The 19,846-nt window shown below is 36.2% G+C and overlaps 2 protein-coding genes across 2 annotated transcripts; one reads left to right on the forward strand and one right to left on the reverse strand.

Moving 5' to 3' along the window:
* Positions 1-1,748: 1,748 nt before the first annotated feature.
* On the reverse strand, positions 1,749-10,400 carry LOC141649636 (NADH dehydrogenase [ubiquinone] 1 beta subcomplex subunit 3-B-like). The gene is made up of 3 exons (XM_074458321.1): positions 10,386-10,400; positions 7,703-7,955; positions 1,749-1,960 (listed from the first exon to the last, which is right to left on the reverse strand). Exons 1-2 carry the CDS (start codon positions 10,398-10,400, stop codon positions 7,740-7,742), a joined length of 231 nt encoding a protein of 76 aa, XP_074314422.1. The 3' UTR covers positions 1,749-1,960; positions 7,703-7,739.
* Positions 10,401-11,452: 1,052 nt separating this feature from the next.
* LOC141647989 (lysM domain receptor-like kinase 3) lies at positions 11,453-19,781 on the forward strand. Its single transcript, XM_074456395.1, has 11 exons — positions 11,453-12,247; positions 14,420-14,497; positions 15,258-15,560; positions 16,115-16,260; positions 16,563-16,652; positions 16,774-16,870; positions 17,849-18,000; positions 18,082-18,179; positions 18,404-18,548; positions 18,638-18,745; positions 19,351-19,781. The coding sequence occupies exons 1-11, from the start codon at positions 11,509-11,511 to the stop codon at positions 19,513-19,515; spliced, it is 2,121 nt and encodes a 706-aa protein (XP_074312496.1). The 5' UTR covers positions 11,453-11,508; the 3' UTR covers positions 19,516-19,781.
* The last annotated feature ends 65 nt before the right edge of the window (positions 19,782-19,846 follow it).

Raw genomic sequence — 19,846 nt, forward strand, 5'->3', positions numbered from 1 at the left:
TCAAAGTTATATGCTCCTCTATACGGGATATATAAAATTCACTCACAAAAAGAAAGTTATCACTCTGTAGTCCGTAATAATCGTTTGTGAATGGGTTTTTTGAGTTGGCGAGTAAATTTATAAAACGATTTTACAATAATGTTTATGTAAAACGGTTTTATATAAGATAGAATTATTGTGAGTCCGCAATGTATTTTAATTCAGATTATATTAGTGTTATAAGATTTTTAAAGAAGTTTTAAAAAAGTAATAATTTTGAAAAGTGAATTTATCATTGAAGCTCGTAGAGCCTACAAAATTGAAGATAGAGCTCGCATCAAGTTCCAATCGAGCTCGTTTAATTTTGTCATTATATTCGTTTCATTTTCTCGCTTTTTGAATCTAACTAGATATAAATATTTTTAAAATTAATACTATTATAAAATACCAATAGATAATTTATTATAATATACTTATAAATGTCAAAATAACATAAAAATTGACAAATATTAATATTAGAGTATAAATTATACAAAAAAAAAATATAAACTGAGTTTTAGAGCCCAACCTTGCTTAGCTCAGGTTCGGCTCGAATTTAGCCACGCTCGGCTCGAGCTAAAGCTTGGTTTAACTAAACACGAGTCGAGTTTTGACCAATCCAATTTCAAAGGCTCGACAAGCCGACTCATATCATTAACCGCCCTAAAGCGCAACATGTTCTCTACTCTTTTGTTTATTAAGACTCGTTGTTTTTGAAACCTTGAGGAGTGGACTGGAATTTAAAAAAACGTGTACTGGAGATCCTGGAGATTTTGTTGTTGCTTGGACGGCTGATATGTTGATTATAGTTTCTCAAGTATTCTCTGATCCACTGCTCCAAATGCATTGTTGACTTTAAACAGGAGGCATAATTAGGTTGACCTCCCATAAATTTGGGTGGCAATTTAGTTGATTGATATTGCAAATTGACTTGCACAATCTCCGTTTACTTATATCGACCAAGTAAATGACGAAATTACACTTCACGTTAATCAACTTAACAGTGTAAATTCATCCTAGGTATATATGCAAATTCCGGAGAGTTGATTGGACGAGTAGTAATTCAATATGAAAATTCCATTTAAATTACCACTAATCCAATCAATTTTCCACCAATTCACAACACACACGGCCAGTGAATTTAGGAAAATTGTTCGTGGAGCGTACATGGCTGGTGGTAAGACGACAAGACTTCATCATACAGCCGTATGTGTACATCGTTTGGAAGCTATCACGTATACTCGGTAATTTTCCCACCAGCATAGGTAAGATTTCGAGGGAAAATCACCACCTTCATTAACCCTCCCCTCCCCTCCCCTTCCCTTCCTTCTTTCCCCCTTCCCTCCCTTTCCCTCCTTTTTTTCCCATCCAAACAAGGCCTGAACATTCATACGTATGATATTGTTTTAAAACAAAAACTAATTTTGGAAGACTGCATTCGTATAATCAATCTAATATACTCTATATCACTTATTAACACGGGTTATAACCAATAAGTCTAATAACGATTTGGTAAGCATACAAAGCAGTCTGGTACAAGACATACGATTCTAATATATGAGCAAAAAACTTGCTGTACAGGGTCAAGCGTAAAATGTTTGCTTCCTCTGAGATACACGAATTCACGATAACTTTGAAAATGTGTAGAGCTTTTGTTCAAATAAGCAAATTATTTAGGCTAAACGCCAAAGAGTTGTCGAGTAACAGCACCAGAAGTACACAACTACAAGTATAGGCTTCAACAGAAGTTTCCAGCAAAAGATTTGAAGATCACATTTGGGATACATTTGCTCAACAACAAAAGAAACAAAGTCCGAACCACAAGTATTTAGATATAGCTTGAAATTGGTAAAAATCCCACCCTAATTCCACGAAACAGCTTATTTAATACCGGAAATGAAGATCATAAAAGTCCAGCTTGACATCTACCAAATCTCCATCACTGCAATAATCAAGATAACAAGGTATTAGTATCAACTATGTCAAGTAAATGAAAACATTACGGCCCTGTTTGGTAAACAGCGGATTCATTTCAGCATAAGCAGATTGCAAAAGTAGATTATAAATGGCAAATTTTATCAGAAGGTTTGACTAGCATATTATAATTAGCAAAATTAATTTAAGTGTTTGGTAATTGCCAGATTACGATTAGTAGATTGTTAGTTTTCTTTGTAAAATAGAGAAAAATTTTCTATTTTACAATATGTTAACCAATATGCTGGGGTAAGCAGCGTATTGTAAAACAGCATATTGGCCCCAAATATGTTGTTTAACAAACACTAAAATTAGCATATTGATTGGTAAAACATGCTAAAACCCTTGAATATGCTAAAAGTTGCCCAATATGTCGTTTACCAAACAGCACCTACGTGACAGACCGTCTTAACGTTGTGTAACGTGAGACATAACCCTTTATGTGAGAAGTCTCACGATAAGCTTTCTATGAGACCATCTCTATAGGAATTTCTGATTTTCTGTCTCCACAAAAACTTTACCCATTATACCGTCAATACAATGAGCAAGCTAGGATCAGATGAGTAGCAGAGATAATGAAATGAATTTCCTGAAATTAGTGAACGGCTTTTTGGTCCCTTTCATTAAGGGACGTGCTTTTTCACATACGGATTTTACTCTTTCACATACGTCTTTTACAATTTTATCCTTATCATTTTTTCAATACATTGTCCAATTGATTTTTTTTTCTCTCTTCTTTCATCTCCCTTCGTCACCAACACTACCTCAGTTCGGCAGTCCAATCGCCAGCCAAAATTCCTCCGGCTAATCTCACTAAAAAGTGAAAAGAAAAGAAAAAAGAAAAAGAAAAGAAGGAATGGCATAGTTATGTTTGGCAGAATAATCTAATCTGCTAGGAGTATACAATACTACGGAATGACATGGTGAAATGAATTCTTGTGAGCCAACAAATTCGTGTGAAAAATGATTTGAAGAAATTAGAATTAAAATGGTTAGGTATTGTCGGTGGTCAAGCCAACTTCACATTTGTATCGATACTAATTACGAAGTACTGCGCACCATTCAATCATATCAAGGGCAGAAAACTCACGCACCACCCCAAGAACAACCGTCCATCACCCAGAACCACGCCGCCACTTTCATTGATAACAATTAGATAGACATGTAAACAATTAATTTCACTAATTAACAAACCCTAATAATTTTACCAAAACATATTATTAATTGGATAATTGGATTCGATTTTAGGGAAAAAATATATATGACTCAAATTATCTAGGTTTAGAAAAAGGGTATGATATGGAAAATTAATGAAAAAGTGTATATGAAAGAGTAAAGTTCGTATGTGAAAAAGTAATTCCGTTCATTAATTGTTTAGCACATCAACTAACAGCCGGAAGCAAAGGAAGGATAGGGATGGTTGGGTCAGGAACGGTATAATTAAGAGGTCTACACCCTACGAAACGTAGCTTATACAGAACCTATTTGGGGGCTTTTGGTTCGCACAAAGGTATCGGTATGGAATCAAGAATCAAACAAGGGTGGTATGGGTTTGGCTCATTCCAAACCCCATACCTTATACCTTGAGTGAGTGAACCAAACACCCCCTTAGTAGCTCTTGACTGAAGTAGGTTTGATACCCGCGCCTTACCTTTTAGATACATGACAACTGCCGCTAACTGCTGCAGGGTTTTGCACAAACCCAAGTAGTCATCCGCCTCCAATGGCTCAAAGGCTCTCGCATAGTGGCATAGCTCAAGTGGGTTGGTTTTGTTGCAAACTCTGAAACTTAAGGAGAAAATGGTTTACAAATGATACGGGAATGATACGGTAACTTGGTTCCCGTATCACTACGTGAATTTTCATTTAAAGTATTAATCCCTCCTTGTTAGCCAATCGAGAGAGAAAGATCAAAAGTTCATATTACGTGAATTTTCATTTAAAGTATTAATCCCTCCTTTTCACTAAGATCTTCCTATAGGACTTTTCAAGATCAAAGTTCTAGAACCTTGAACCTAACTATGTTGAAAAATACACAGAATTATACCCCCTCTGTCTCTGAAAATTAACGAGGGAGCAATAAATGTGTCTCTCAATCAGCAACCTAACAAACACCCCACAAATGTTAATTTTTGTTTGTTTGAGTTAAAACCCAATGTTTGGGTCCCCTTTCTCGAGCACGTGCAATGATAATTGCATGCTACTCTTTTCCCAACTATTTGAGACCTTTCCCGTATTTTGTTGGTTGTTTTGCTCTCCTTTAATGCAAGATATCTAGCTAAGCTCAATGATAGAAGAGAGTACATGGATCTCCAGGATCAAAGAAGGAAACCAACCACTAAGAACATGAGAATAGATAAGGAGAAATGAGATGGGCAAGAACGAGAATGGTGATGTAAAAAGCGATCATTGAAGGGGAGAGATTGAAGAGGGCGCGCTTTGAGAGCAACCAGAAGTCACCCATGCTCTAAACCGTCTGTCATAACATCCAAAAATCCAAGGAAACAGAGTAAACTAAGCTAGAAGCCATTCAAGAGGAACCTTAAGTCACCCGAAAAGGAATGAGATGCCCTGACTTTCAAAGGCCCAAGAAACAAAGCCAAAAAAAATTGAAAGTCGTGCTCGACCAACTAAACTCTTTTCTCGATTTTTCTCCCCTCCCCTTTTATAAATATAGCTACTTGAGAGCTTATGCCTCTTCTTTTAAGATTTTCTATTGGCTCAACTTTTATCTCTTCGAACTTTAGCAGCATTCAAGACTTAAGTCCCACTTCAACTTCAACAACATCAGAGCCTTTGTCCCAAAATAAATTGGGATCGGAATCATCTTAAAATCTTAAATCATCTAGTGCATCCAATACGACTCGAAATACACGAAGAATTAAGTAAAAAGAGTTGAAAATGCACATAAATAAACTAGGATTAATTCACAACAATAATCCTAACTATGGACGACCTTCTCGTATTAATCCATACTACATTTTAACTTTGAATAAACCCAACTATCAAATCTTCTCCTCAAAATAGTCCAAGGCCAATTAAAAAACCTCATTTGTATTAAATGGCGGACAAAAGAATATGAGGGAGCGATCGTTTTGAAGAGAGTAAATTGAGTAGTTATTATTATATACATTTTTCTTTACAAAATAACAAGTTAAAATTTACCATTTTCTATTTTGAGAAGACGAGGCCAATAGTTAAGACTTAAGATTATTCTAAGTTAAAGTATAGTATGGATTAATATGAGAAGGTCGTTCATAGTTGTGATTATTATTTTGTGAACTAATCCAATAAACTAATACGTAGTATATTAAAAATAATAATAATGGTGAAAATAAAATAGTAAGTAAACCAAATTTGAAAAACACAAGTACCAAAAAAATAAAATAAAAACTGAATATAATCAAGACATGTAAAAATCAAACTCCATGTTCACTCTTATCCTTTCTCTCACTAGTGTTCTCTCCATCATATCATTCTAAATCACCTTTATCAAAGTTTTCTTAGGTCATCCTCTCCTCCTCACAATCTTCTTCGTTCCTCAATTTCGGCTTCTTCCTAACCACCTTATTTTTAAGTCGATCATTCCTTGCATGACCACATATCCATCATAGCATACACATTTCTGTCACATTCTTAGAAACGTGACAATGTTTCACAACCCAACACTCGAAGCCATACATGTCTAATTGTCGTGCGGTAGAATTTACCTTTTAGTCTATAAAGCATGCCGAATCACATAAAAACCAAACATGTGGCGCTTTTCTACTTAAGCCACCCTTCCCTTCTAATTCTTCATCTTTTTGAATAATAGACCCTAAATATCGAGAAAACTCATCTCCTTGAATAATCCTCCCATCAAAAGGTGAATGTCCCGACTTCTCTACCTCCGACCTCACTAAACCTACATTCCAAATATTCTGTTTTACTAGTATTTTGTCTAAATCCGCGAGTTTCCAAAGTAGTCCTCCATAGATCTAATTTCCTTTAGAGTTTAGACTCCTTCCTTCTCATCAATCAACTTCTACTTATGTCCCACTTAATGCAATCATTCTTCCTTAGGTCGGTATATCATTCACTCTCCTTTTTTATTTATAAGTTTTTGGAGTAGTTGTGATATTAATGGTCATTATTTCTAGTTTTTCATTTCATTATAATTTTTTCCATAATACTATTAAAGATATCATGTCTAGTACTCAAAATGTTCAATTATATGAAGTCAGTTGTTTCATGCCAAAATATGAGCAGTTAGGAGATTTACCAATAAGGAGCGAGATTTTATGTTTGAATTTTTTGAAGTGGTTAATTGTTTTTTAAGCTTGAAGTATGTGATTTATGTAGTTGAACTGACGTTTTGGACTTTGCGGTTAATTGTTAACTAACCCTAATGACAATTAAGGTTGTTTAGTGTAAAATAGCACTGCAAAATTTTGAGGTTTAGTTTAAGCCCTCGATGATTAAAACTAAGTGGTCGTGCCAAAAGCATACTAATAAATAGTTGGCAGTTGGCATCTAGGCTAATTACCTGAGAGAGTATTATCAACATAGCAGTGTTTTTCGACAACTAGCCAAAATAATACCCTACTTATCCTATACTTATAGTAATGGCTAAACTCTTAATATATGAATCCTCATTTTTGCCCTAGTCCATTAGAAGTTTACAGCCAATCCCTCTATGTTGCACTAGTTTAATACTCTCCCTAAGTCCCTAGTTCTTATTTTTATTAAGTTAATTTAGACATAAACTCAAAAACAAACTCCTTATGCAGACTAATGTAGATTGAAAACACAATCCACTATACTCAGTAGCTGAGGACTCGAGTATCCGAAGACACATGCGCTTGTAAGGCAGTTTTAAGACGCTCCAGCTATTGATACTCATGTCAATTCTTTGAAAATTAGTAGATCATTTCTATTTCACACTCGTGAAAAATACAGGATAATCCAAATCAAACACCAGTTCCCAAAACATTCCTAGTACCACAAACAATTCCACACATGAACATGAGTTTCAATCACTTCCACAAAAGTTCAACCATCTCCATCACCGCTGCAGGGAAGATTACAGATTTTACACTACAGCATTGTGGTCTGATGATCGGAAGGTCTACAATGTGCACATATCTTAAAGGCTAAAGTCTTGCATATTCATCTCATTCCTTAATCTAAACCATACCCAATTCTCACAATCTTCCAATACTCCTTAATGAACGGACTTTTACACTATATTTCCCCATTTTTATCTATTTCTATCTCCCTTCTCTCCAATTTTTAGTTCATTTTAACTTTATTACTCCCTTAATAATTACTCTCATCCCAAGCAAGCCCTAAAAAGCAGCATAATCACACTCATAATTCCTGTGAAGGCGACTATGTAACCACATTTTCAATTTTGTTTTCTCATGTAAACTACTATGATTATGCTTTTTAGGCAAATCCGTTTAACACAATATTAGTATAAATCCGCCCCAGGCTACCACGATTTACAATCACTCGTAGATTCATCCCATAAAATCTGCACTTCTCAACATCAAAATATCCCCAATAAACACCAAGAACGCAGTTTTACGCTAATATTCTGTAAATCGGATCTCAAATAAGTGCAATGCCGTCTTATACAAGTACAAAAACGCAAAATTAATAGACCAAATCAACAGAAACAAAAAGCATTAATCCCATGAACAAAAACCAAGATTTAAAACAAAATTACCTAAACCCAGGTAGGCAAATTTGATGATGATGAGGAATCAATGATGAGAAGGAGGAGGAGGAGGAGAGTAAAATTTGTTGTAAACAGTTTCAGCAACAAGGTAAACGCAGAAAGCAGAAACACCAAGTCCAAAACCAGGAAGAGCGTGTCGAAATTGATTTGATAACATAGGATGCTTCCTCCATGCATCCCTTCTCCTGAAGAACTCTCCTGTTGTTCCTAATTGTTTCTCCATTTCTTCTTCTTTCTCTCTCTACTTTGATCTTCTTGGCTCTCTGATTAACTGCTTGATTCTGTTTGTGATTGGGTTTGTTTGGGGTTCATGTAAAGAATTGAAAAAACGGGTCAGTTTGTTTCATTTAGAGATGACCATTCTAGTGGGTTGGCCCGGCCTGGCATTGGGATGCCTCCCCGAGTCCCCGTACCTAGACCTTGTAAATGAGTCAACTGGATCAGATTTTAATCAGATCGTTTGAGTTTGAAAGAAGTAGGATCAAATCGCTTTGGGTCGGGGTCATTTAGAATTTGACTCATTTTATGTTTTATCGTTATCAACTTACTCTTATTGGGGATAATAATCAATGTGTAATAAATAAACATTTGGATCAGGTCAAATTAGATCAGGTTTATTCGTCAAAACTCGATCCTTAGTTCGAGTGACTGCTTGGGTTATTTGGGTCGGAAGTCAGTTTTGTCATGTCTATCTTGACTCGTTGGCAACCCTTGCCAAGTGTCACGATCCGGTACTTTTGCCGAATCGTGGTGCGCACCCTTACCCAACTCTAGGGCAAGAATGCAAGTAACAAGGATCTCGTACTAGTGAGGGATCGCCCACTAGCACGTTTCTCGGGACTCGAGGTGTATCGGGAATCCTAGTCACGATTATCAAAGTCCGGCACACGAAAGCAATAAAAGTAAGCAATATGATTATTGAAAGCAAGAGACAAGCAATATCAAGTTTAAAGATGAGAAGTGGTTTTCATTGACTAGCACCTCTCATAAGGCAAAATTGATATTTTGGTCCTGCTAGCAAGATACATTGATTGTGCAGAATAGCGATACGTTGATTGTGCAGAATACCTAAAAATGTAACTTAAACTAAAAACGAGACTCCAAGATTCGACACACAAGAAGTAGTCTTGGAGTACTGAATGAAACTAAAAACATAAATGAAAATACACGAGTACAAATAAGCAATCTAAGGGCTCGAAGTGAAAGGATCGCGAGCGCAATTCTCAGGGATTATGCGGTTAAATTTGCGGCTCCTTACACCTAGCCTGCCTTTAGGGTCGGTTCCCTTTTCGCCTCGGCTCTCCAAGCTAGTTTATTGATTTGACCCACCCATACCCTTTTCCACAAGCTAGTTTTAGGTGGTTAGCTTGGCTCGGACCAGCTATCCCTGATGGGCGATTCAAGTACATGACCTGGGCCGTGGACTTCGTTGTTACATTTACCCAATAGTTGAGTAAATCGGTCACTGAATAGTTGACGAATGATTTTATAAATCAACTAACAACCTAAGTCAGTGAAAGCAATCATAAGGCGTGGTATAGGCTAATGTATAGAATTTAGAGATACACTACAAATTAGAAAGGCAAAAAAATTTAAGAGGACCATATAGAATTTCTCAAGAACTACCTTTAAAACTTCGCACCGAGTAAACTAAATCTTTTTGAAAAAAAACTATGAACTAAATTTATGGTAGAATGGGTTAGTGCCTTAGTGGTAAATGGTATGGGATAGGCTTGGATTTGCCACTGTCATATGTGGTATGATAAGAGGTTTACTAGGTGGGTTGGCCGTTTGGGGAAGTAGGCATCTACCTCGCTCTATCCTAATGACTTCTCTAAATCATTTTAGCTTCTCATCAACTACTTTGATAGATTAAAATACTAGGCATTATTGATTTCTTATTTTTTGTTACTTTTTATTTTTGGGAAAAACTTAAGTAGTGGTAAAAAAGAAGTAAAGAACAGCCCTACCCATTCAATTAAAACACAACTAATGAGAATGACATTTTCATAGAGTAAGTGATAGTTTAGAGATTAGGACAATATTAGTAGTTCACTCAAACTCAATAACATACTAATTTAGAGATAAAATAATTAATTTCGAATAGATGTTGAGGAAAAATACAATAAAAGTAAAATGATAGGAGTATTATAACGTCATTGTTAAACTGATAGGCGATACTGATATACTTCCTCCATTCAACTCCACTCTACCACTTTACTTTTTCACGTTTGCCAACGCATATTTTACGCGGTCAATATCGTTAGCTACGTATTTGCAAAGATTATAAAAGTTAAATATTTTTAATGTACCCGTAAAGACGAATCAAACAAGATCCCACATGAATAAATTTTCACTTATGTATTGAGAGAAAATTAAAGTTGAATGTTTAATTGTAAATAGTGTCGAAAATTGAAAGTGATAAAGTGGAGTTGAATGGAGGAAGTACATACTGTCGTGGAGCGTACTCTACAAATCTACACTCCTACACACAATATCTAAGTCCCAAAAAGATATAATTTCATAAAATTTGAGAAATGATGAATGAATTGTCTTTTATTTTTGAAAGAAAAGTTGGTGTTTTCTTTTCTGTTGCTCACATGCTGCCATAGTGCTATTACCTACCCTCTCCTCACTTTGTCCTTGGATCTATATCACTTGTCAAAGTTACTCTCCTTAGAATCATAGTGTATCTAATGTAAACTCCTCATGAAAGGGTTATAAATTTATAATCAGTTGATTTTGTCAATTTTTATAGGTCAAATAGGAGGGACATGACAAAAGGAGAGTTTTTAGGGACTAGTAAAACAATTATTTTATCTAACTACTCCCTCTTATCCAAATCAAAGATTACATTTGATTTTTTGGCACTATTTATGATTGTAGAGAATTTTTGGTATTATTAGTAATGTATAAGAGAAAACATAGTTATGAGAGATCTTGTTTGATTCATCATCATGAATATTATAAGAATATCAAGGTTTTTATAATTTTTAATAATGTGTAACTAAAGATATTCACGTTGCAAAACGCGCCTCGGCAAGCGTAATAAAGTAAAATGTAACCTTTGGTTTGGATGGGAGAGAATATTATCCATGTGAAATGTTGTTTATCCCGTTTTAATCTTAAAATAGATATATCCGTCTTAAAAGAAATCTAGATAAATTATATTTTCGGAAAATGCACATGGTGCCCTTGAGGTTTGCCATTTTGCATGAAATACCTAAAATTTTGATCCGAAAAACTTTAAGATGCGATAATTCGTGTTTACAAGATCGGAATGTGACGGTTTTTTTTTATCAAATCGATCGTCTTTTCGAGAACTACGATTTGGGAAAAAAAACCGTATTTAGATCCCGTGGCTAGGAGTTTTTGTATGTCAAATTTTTTTGACCTAACAACTTTGAGTGAGTGACTATATTTCTTGGTCACGAATTCTAAACTCGAATTTTTTTTTCTCAAATTGTAGATCTTGAAAAGACTATTTATTTGAAAAAAAAAAATCGTCACATTTCAATCTCGTAAACACGAGTTATAACCTCATAAAGTTTTTTAGGTCACAATTTTAGATATTTTATGAAAAATGGCAAACCTAAAATGAACTATGTTTATTTTCCCTTATATTTTTGTTTGACTTAGACAGACAATTTATGAACATTGTATACCATATTTAATGATAATCAACTCCGTACTGGAAAAAACATATAATTAACACTTGACAGTCTAGTAACAGTAACAGTAGGGTGCCATTTCCACTGTTAATCCCATAGTAAGCAACACCCTTTTTTGGCAGCATGACCCATGTTTTGCACCAAAAAACAGCTCATTCTTACACACAAAAACCACAACCCACAGCAATTACCTCAATAACATGCTCATCATCTCTCCTCACTTTCTCCAAATCATCAATAACCCACTTCAATTCCTCACAATTACATCAAAAGATGAAATCTTTCCACATTATTACAGTAATTATCATCCTAATTTCACTCCCAACATCAAAATCAACACAACCCATGAACTGTTCAGACACTAGCAGACTATGTTCATCATTCTTAGCATTAAAACCCACCTCAAATCAAACCCTGCAACTGTTAGAAAGCATGTTTGATGTGTTACCAAAGGATATAACAGTTGAAAACACCAAAAAAGATTACATTTTTGTGAAAAAAAACTGTTCTTGTGACCCAAGATTGAGGAAATACTTGACAACAACAACTTATACTGTTAGAAATCGAAGTGGGTTAGTGAATGATTTGGTGGGTAATGCATATCGGGGTTTGGCATTTTTGCCTGATTCAAATAGTACAAGGAATGCTAGGGTTGGTGAAGTTGTGTCTGTCAGATTGTTTTGTGGGTGTTCTAGTGGTTTGTGGAATTATTTGTTGAGTTATGTGATGAAAGACGGCGATACGGTTGCATCTTTGGCTAGTAGATTTGGTGTTAGTATGGATAGTATTGAACAAGTTAATGGCATTTCTAATCCTAATAATGTTACTGTTGGTGCTCTTTATTATATTCCCTTAAATACAGGTTATTATAGCTCTCTCTTACAACCCTCTTTTTTCTTAATATTGCATTCGGAAACAGCCTATTTGTGTTGCGTACATCTGACCCCCTTACCCTGTAATTTGTTGTAATGCATGTGAAATCATGGATTTGCTCTTTTTCTTGTAGGTTTTGATGTGATTACCTTAATTATGTCAAACAATATGATTATTGATTTGATTAGTGGAGAGAGGGGGACTGTTAAATCTAGGAATTTATTTACTGTATAGCCACTGTTGATATGTCTCCATAGTCCATTCTCCAATTCTGAACCGCCACGTTGAATCTGGACCGTCTATTTTTTATAAATAATGCAATTGAAATCGTCTTGGGTCATTCGGAAACAGTTTATTTGTGTTGTGTACATCCGGCCCCCCTTACCCTGCAATTTGCGGGAGTCATTGAGGCCCTGGGATAATGTTGCTGGTGTAGTGCATGTGCAATCATGGATTTGGTCTTTTTCTTTATAGTTTTGATGTGATTGATTACCTTAATTATGCCAAACAATATGATTATTTTTTTGATTAGTGGAAGGTGGGGCGCTGTTAAATCAGAGGAATTTATTTACTGTATAGCCAGATTAGCCACTGTTGATATGTCTCCATTCTCTGATTCTGAACCGCCACATTGAATCTGGACCGTCTATTTTTTCCTTGAATAGAATCTCAGCCGTTAATACGCAATTGAGAGGGGAAATGGAGAGGATCTTGATTGGACTGAGAATGTGAAAATTGTGATTGTGAAGATATCTAAGGATGCGAGAGATAAAAGGAGAGGCATCCATACTTTAGACAATGCAAAAGAGTTAGAATGTGGCCAATGTGGGGGGTGATGTTGCAATGTGGCATCACCCCAGGAGAAAGCAAAGACCATGTACTGCACCAGTACTGTATCTTTTGACATAAAGAAATTTCTTTGAATTCTTTGGACATGGCATAGTGTGAAATATAGATGCTACTTTTTGCTTTAGAATTGTGAGGAAATTTTCTGCCTCCAAGATGATGGGACCCCTAAGAAAATTGTATATTTGGATTTGGACAGCTACTTGATTCTAAACTAATATATATGGTTTTGGAGTCTACGAAACTTTTAGAATCAGTTGTGTTACGGCGTATGATCTATTTGCAACCCTTATTCTTGTGAGAATCTTGTATCAACAGCATATTTGCATGCATTAGTTATAATTTTCTAATCTGTTACAATTCATTGCTGAATGTATATTGGTAGATCATATATAGATGATCTAATGTCTTGGCTTGGACATTGAGACATCACACATGTTGAGGGCAGATTAAATGGCGAGTGAATTAGACAATCTGATGCACAATCGTATCTGTAAACTCCTATACAACTACGCATACGGTGTGTTCTAGCTCCTCCTCATTTAAGGGGGAACAAAAAAAAAGTTATAACATGTTTGGCAATGTGGACTGTTTTCTCATTGGAATGCTTGTTATAGAGTTAGCCACATTGCCTACGGAACCGTTTCCTCCAATGAAAAATTTAGATGAGTGATCAGTTACCTGGTGATGTAGTGTTTGGAGGAAGGGAAGGGATTGTGATATCTGCAGCCAAAACTAGTAGATGATAGTTAACCCTACTTTCTTCGACCCCGTCAAGGCCATCAAGCTATAAGGCTCTATTCACAAGATATTGTTTCTGGAGATTTGTCGCAAGACAATGGAGAGATTTATCGCGTATTCAGCAAAAAATACTTGAGTTTCAACTTGCATGTTTGAAGGTCAAGTGTTTCTTAATGGTGGATCTCAAGATTGTGGCAAACTCTGGTGCAGAATTGAATCTGTGTGTTCCAGAAGAAGACACAGCCCTCACTTTTAGATTTTATGATAAAAATAATCAATAAACGAGCCAGCAAGCTAGATGTTTAAGATTGCACACACTGTCAACTTGTCTGACAGAGATGAAGCTGTCACCTGTGTAAAGTTTTATACGGAATATATCACTGTGCTCTAAAATCTAGATGATAAGACTCCCCTTAAACAATATTTTTGATGCCACTCTTTCAATAAATAAATATGTGCATTTGTGATTGTTTGTTTCTGTCGATTTGGTGCTACTTATTTGTAATTCATGCACTTTAAATGTTTATTTTGCCTCCTGCACTGATTTTACTAATAATCCTACTGTTCACTCCAGTTCCTGGTGATCCATACCCTATAGAAACTAGTATTTCACCAGCTCCAGTTCCTACACCATCTACGAGCAATGTAACAGGTACGCCTAGCAATCTTCAATACTCCGTGCTTCTGCTTCCTTTGATAGGGAATAAAATAAAGGAGTGTTCATAAGGCTGAATTGCAAGAGAACAAATTCAATATTATAACAATAGTGACTGCTCAGAAACACTATAGGCCATGCACAAGCAGATGCCAACTTTGCATGTAATGGCGTAATCCAGTAATTTAAACTGAAATGATACTAGGTGAAGTCATCTTGTCATTAATTTACATACTTTGTTGAAGTCTTGAACCAGAATATGAATTTGAAGAAAGAAATCATGAAGATGTAAGCATAGTGCTTTATGCCTGTCAAATGTCAAATATTTACTGAGCATCTAAAGGACTAGTGTTCTAGTAGAGTTTCTGGTTAATTTGAAAATGTAAGCCAATTTGCCATCTATTTTAGTGGTTTCTCGGATCTGAAACCTGGCTGTAAGAAATGGTTATGTTTTTTTCTGCTTATATCAACCCGTGTTAACTGTTACTTGTCAACGTGTGCAGTCTCTCCACCATTATTGTCCACACTCCACAGTTCAAAATCCAATGTTGGGCAAAAGAAAATTTGCATGATGAGGGAGGAGTTGTAGTTAGATCTAGGATAACTGACCTCACCTTAATGACCCACCACTGACCAGAAAACACGATAGTGGTCTTTTTGGAGGAGAATGGGGCCTGCTATCATCATTTCTTGCTGAAAATAGTTTGTTTAATGTTTAAAATGAAAGGACATTGAGCTGTTACGATCCTCTTGACAGAAATTATCGGAAATCACAAGAAGCACGTGCCCTATGGATGGATAGTTGCAGGCTTGGGAATTTGCTTAGCTTTGGTTGTCATAATTGTATTTGTATGTATTATCTGGAGGTCATCTATCTGCCACTCAGAGGGTCAAGAAAGTCATCCTGTAGATTCTAGTGGAACGCGTGCCCATAAATTTCAGATTCTCAGGAATTCTAGTTTCTGTTGTGCTTCTAGAAGGTTTGGCAGTAGGTCCGATGACTGGCAGCAAACGAGTGTCGTACAACCAAACAACCATCACCAGATGAACATTCCAAGAGGTATCAATCTTCTTAAGTCTGTTATCATATTTCATTAGCTGGGCCCAGCTAGATGACTGTTATTCATATTCGTTTATGCAATTTGTACGCAGAATTAAACAATCATGTTCCCTCTCTCCATATATAAAATACAAATAAAAAAACAAGGTTCCAAGTTCCAAGTTCCAAGTTTATTTATGGACACCTAAAAGTAGAAACTATATGGTTTATTCATAGACAGAGAGATTACAAGTCATAAATCAAGTTTAAATCTTTGAATGCAAAATGGTCAAAGAGTAACTGATTTGCAATTGTGAGTCATAAATCTGGCATTCCTGTTACATTCTAAGACTAACATTTCTATTTGGGTGAAGCCTGGAGATCCAAATCACCCTGACCGAAAAGGATGAAAGAGTCATTGCCTAGTGTAGGCAATAATTAATCAGCTAGTGGAAATTATTGACCCGTGCGGGCCAAAGGAGTAATGACATTAACCTTATATAGTTCAGGAAATTAGGCTCTCTTCCGTGCAAAATTCATAATGTCTCACTGTACATTTTACCAATATGCTGCAGCCATAGGAAATGAGACTTTCGAGGTGGAGAAACCTCATGTATACAAATATGAAGATATCTTGACTGCAACCGACGGATTTTCTGAAGCAAATCTTCTCGGGCATGGAACATATGGCTCTGTGTATTATGGCTTCTTGCATGACCAGGTATGCATGCATGCTGCATTGAGCATTGCAAAGTGCTGCAGAATGTGTAAACATTGGGTGACCAACCTTGAAGAATTTGGGGTCCTCGGACTCTGGAAAACTGAATTTAAAAAATTAAAATTTACTCTGTATAACCTTTGTATAATAATAGGTTTAAAATTTTCAACAGGACACCACCATAAACAATTTTTCTAGGACCTCGTCAGCCACTGTATTTAACTGTATGAATATTTGTTTGTTAGGATCACTTGCTGTGGACAATGTCAATAAATCTAAACTCTTTCACTAACTTTTTCTTGTAGGAAGTAGCAATCAAGAAAATGACTGCTACAAAAACTAGAGAATTTTTGGCAGAAATGAAAGTTTTATGTAAGGTTCATCATACAAATTTGGTAAGTGTTTTAGTGAACAATGTCACTTATTCTGATCTTTGATTTTTAAACTATCCGATACAAGTTACCTTTAGTTGATTCACCAAGAATGAACTCATTCCATTTTCTACCCCTTTTGAAGGTGGAGTTGCTTGGTTATGCAGCCACTGATGAAGACTTATTTGTTATTTATGAATTTGCACAAAAAGGTTCACTTAAGAGCCATTTGCACCATAAAGGTGAGGTTATTTGGTTGCTTCCGTAATTTTCCTCTTAGGGAATCTACATTTTGAGCACCTGCTTGTTTTCACCAGCTGTCGTCTTGGTTTCTTCTTTTCCTTGAAAGCAAAATGCCAATGAGTCTAGTTTTCTTGTTTGTTTATGATTACTGAAAACGTTAAACCTAGAGTTCAACGGTCATATTCGGGAGCACAAATACTTGTGTAAGGCGGTTTTACACAAATTTATCGTAAAACGAGGTTTTTTTGGTAACCTCTTTTACCCACTAATAGGGTTGTGTTAGGAACCGTTTTACAATTATATATTTATATTAATGTAAAACCTCCTTACGCCAAACTGACCAACTCCTAACTCATTTGGGAGGAGGTAGACATGTAGCCAGTATACTTACTTCACTCTTTCAACCTACCAACCCTATTCAACTTAGCTTTTCCTTCGAAAGGACGGTGGGTAAGGGCTGAAACACTTATTTAGTGGGTTTAATTCTAAGACATGCCGTCTTGAGCAAATCTCGGTTGTAAAAGCCAACTATTCACTTGTTCTGTAGCAAAGGATTGAAATGTATGTGTGCTGCCTTGCATTCCTCCCACTGTATTTTCATGCTATTATCTCCTTGTTATTGTGCTTAATAACAAGGCTGAACATTTTGTCCAAGACTTGTCTTCTTGGACTATTCCTGTGCATAACCACCACATCATTTCAATGGTGTTTGAGTAAAACCATAAGTTTGTTAATATGCATTCCACACCCTTTCCATGATATATGGTTTTGTATTTATTTACATTTTTTTTTCGGCAAGTAATTTTATTGATGCTACAAGCCATAGCACTACAAAAGAGTAATAACCCTACATTAGGATTGATAAAGTCACGAAGTCCGCGGAAAGAATAAAACAAACGAATTAAAAGGGTAAATAAAATTCCTCGAAATTCCAAAAGTCAATGTGAAACTTATGTCTTCTGATGATTGTTGCACAGGGAACACGCCCCTTTCTTGGATCATGAGGGTTCAGATTGCCCTTGATGCTGCTCGAGGTTTGGAGTATATTCATGAGCATACAAAAGCTCATTATGTTCATCGAGATATTAAGTCTAGCAATATTTTGCTTGATGGAGCATTCAGGGGGAAGGTTATTCCTTGAGCCGTATCCTTCATGTAAGCTTGAGTGGTTCAATCTGCATCATCTGATCTACCTTTTGATATATTTCAGATCTCAGATTTTGGGTTGTCAAAACTCATTGGTACAGCCGGAGATGGAGATGCTTCCGCGACTAGAGTTGTTGGAACTTATGGTTATCTCGCGCCTGAGTGAGTGAAATTTCCAATTGCTCAAATTGTCTCTTTCTCCTTACTGTCCACTCTTTAGTTTCGGGACTGGATTTCGGTGATGACACACATTTATTACTAAATAGAGTCATGTTGACTTGATGAGTCCGACACTTGGAATCTGGGATATGTTACCCATCCTAGACTCGGATTAAGTAGCATAAAGTAGATATCTTGCTCAAAGACTGGAGTCAAAATCGTTGTAGGTACCTAAGCAATGGTCTGGCCACAACGAAAAGTGACGTTTATGCTTTTGGGGTGGTTCTTTTTGAAATGATATCGGGGAAGGAGGCTGTAATAAGGATTGAAGGCATGCCAAAAGGTCCGGAAAGGCGTTCACTTGTTCCCATTGTAAGTACTCTCCATGTACCAGGAAGAACCTTTTGTCTTTTCTCTATAATGTTCTTCATGGCAATGATACCATGGATGTGAAAATGCAGATGTTGGCAGGTCTAAAGCAAGTGCCTGATTCGATGAGCATGTCGAACTTTAGGGACTACATTGATCAAAATCTCATGGATTTGTATCCACATGATTGCTTATACAAGGTGAGAAACTTCTTGTAAATTGTAATTGCTTACTCTAGGTATTCGATGTGTCTAGCTGGAATGTCGGTTGGGTATGAAAATATGCAATGAACAATTTGTCATCTCTCTTAAACTTGCCGTTTTTGTGATCAAAGATAGACGTTTAAATGACTGACTGAGCCACTTTTTGTAGCCATGCCTGTCAAAAGTGGGTTGGGTTACTGGAATCTTGAATTGGTTCACACGTACTCGTATAAACTCAACTAAAGATGTATCAGGAGTTCATGACTAGGATATTACATTAAGAGTATGATAGCTTCTTCGAATCTTCGATTGATGCAGCAAGAAATTTACCTTTGGCTGGATTTTTTAAATTACCTTTCTTGGCTACCTATTGAGTCTTTAAATAGCAAATGTCCACATAAAAAAAAAAACGAACACCAAAAACTTACATAAGACGGGCATACATGTGAGTCCACCCACCCCATTATCTCAATAATCAGATTGGGGAATACAGAAAGATTTAGGGTCTTACACTCACATGTAAAAACGTTTCATACAAGACTCTCTGCGACAAATATTTAGGTTTTTTAAGCCCTCGTCTGTGTTGCATCACGTATGCTCAGGTGGCAATGCTGGCGAAGCAATGTGTAGACGAAGATCCCATATTACGGCCAGACATGAGACAAGTAGTGATATCTCTTTCGCACATTCTATTGTCTTCTGTGGAATGGGAGGCAACCCTTGCTGGGAATAGCCAAATATTTAGCGGCCTCGTTCAAGGAAGATAGAAAGACCGGACTAACTGATGAGCCAACCAGTCCCAATTCCAGTTCATCAGTGAAGACCGTCAGGACAATATTCTTTCTATATGCTTCTCCTTTTTTGCTTGTAATTATGTGTACATTCCTACAGAAGATGGTTTTGATGGATGTCCATTCTTATTCTCTCCTTTTATCCTTGTAATTTTGTGTTATCACCAATTCTTTGAATATTGTAGTTGAAAGAGTGTGTTAATTGTTAAACCTTAGAGCTGGAGATCTCTCAATTTTCTTTATATTAAACTTTTATGCACTTTTAACACGAGTGGGGTGTATTCGCATCTGCTTACTCGCCTTGAGC

The sequence above is a fragment of the Silene latifolia genome, chromosome 3 (genome assembly GCF_048544455.1).
Source record: "Silene latifolia isolate original U9 population chromosome 3, ASM4854445v1, whole genome shotgun sequence".
Taxonomy (NCBI): Eukaryota; Viridiplantae; Streptophyta; class Magnoliopsida; order Caryophyllales; family Caryophyllaceae; genus Silene; species Silene latifolia.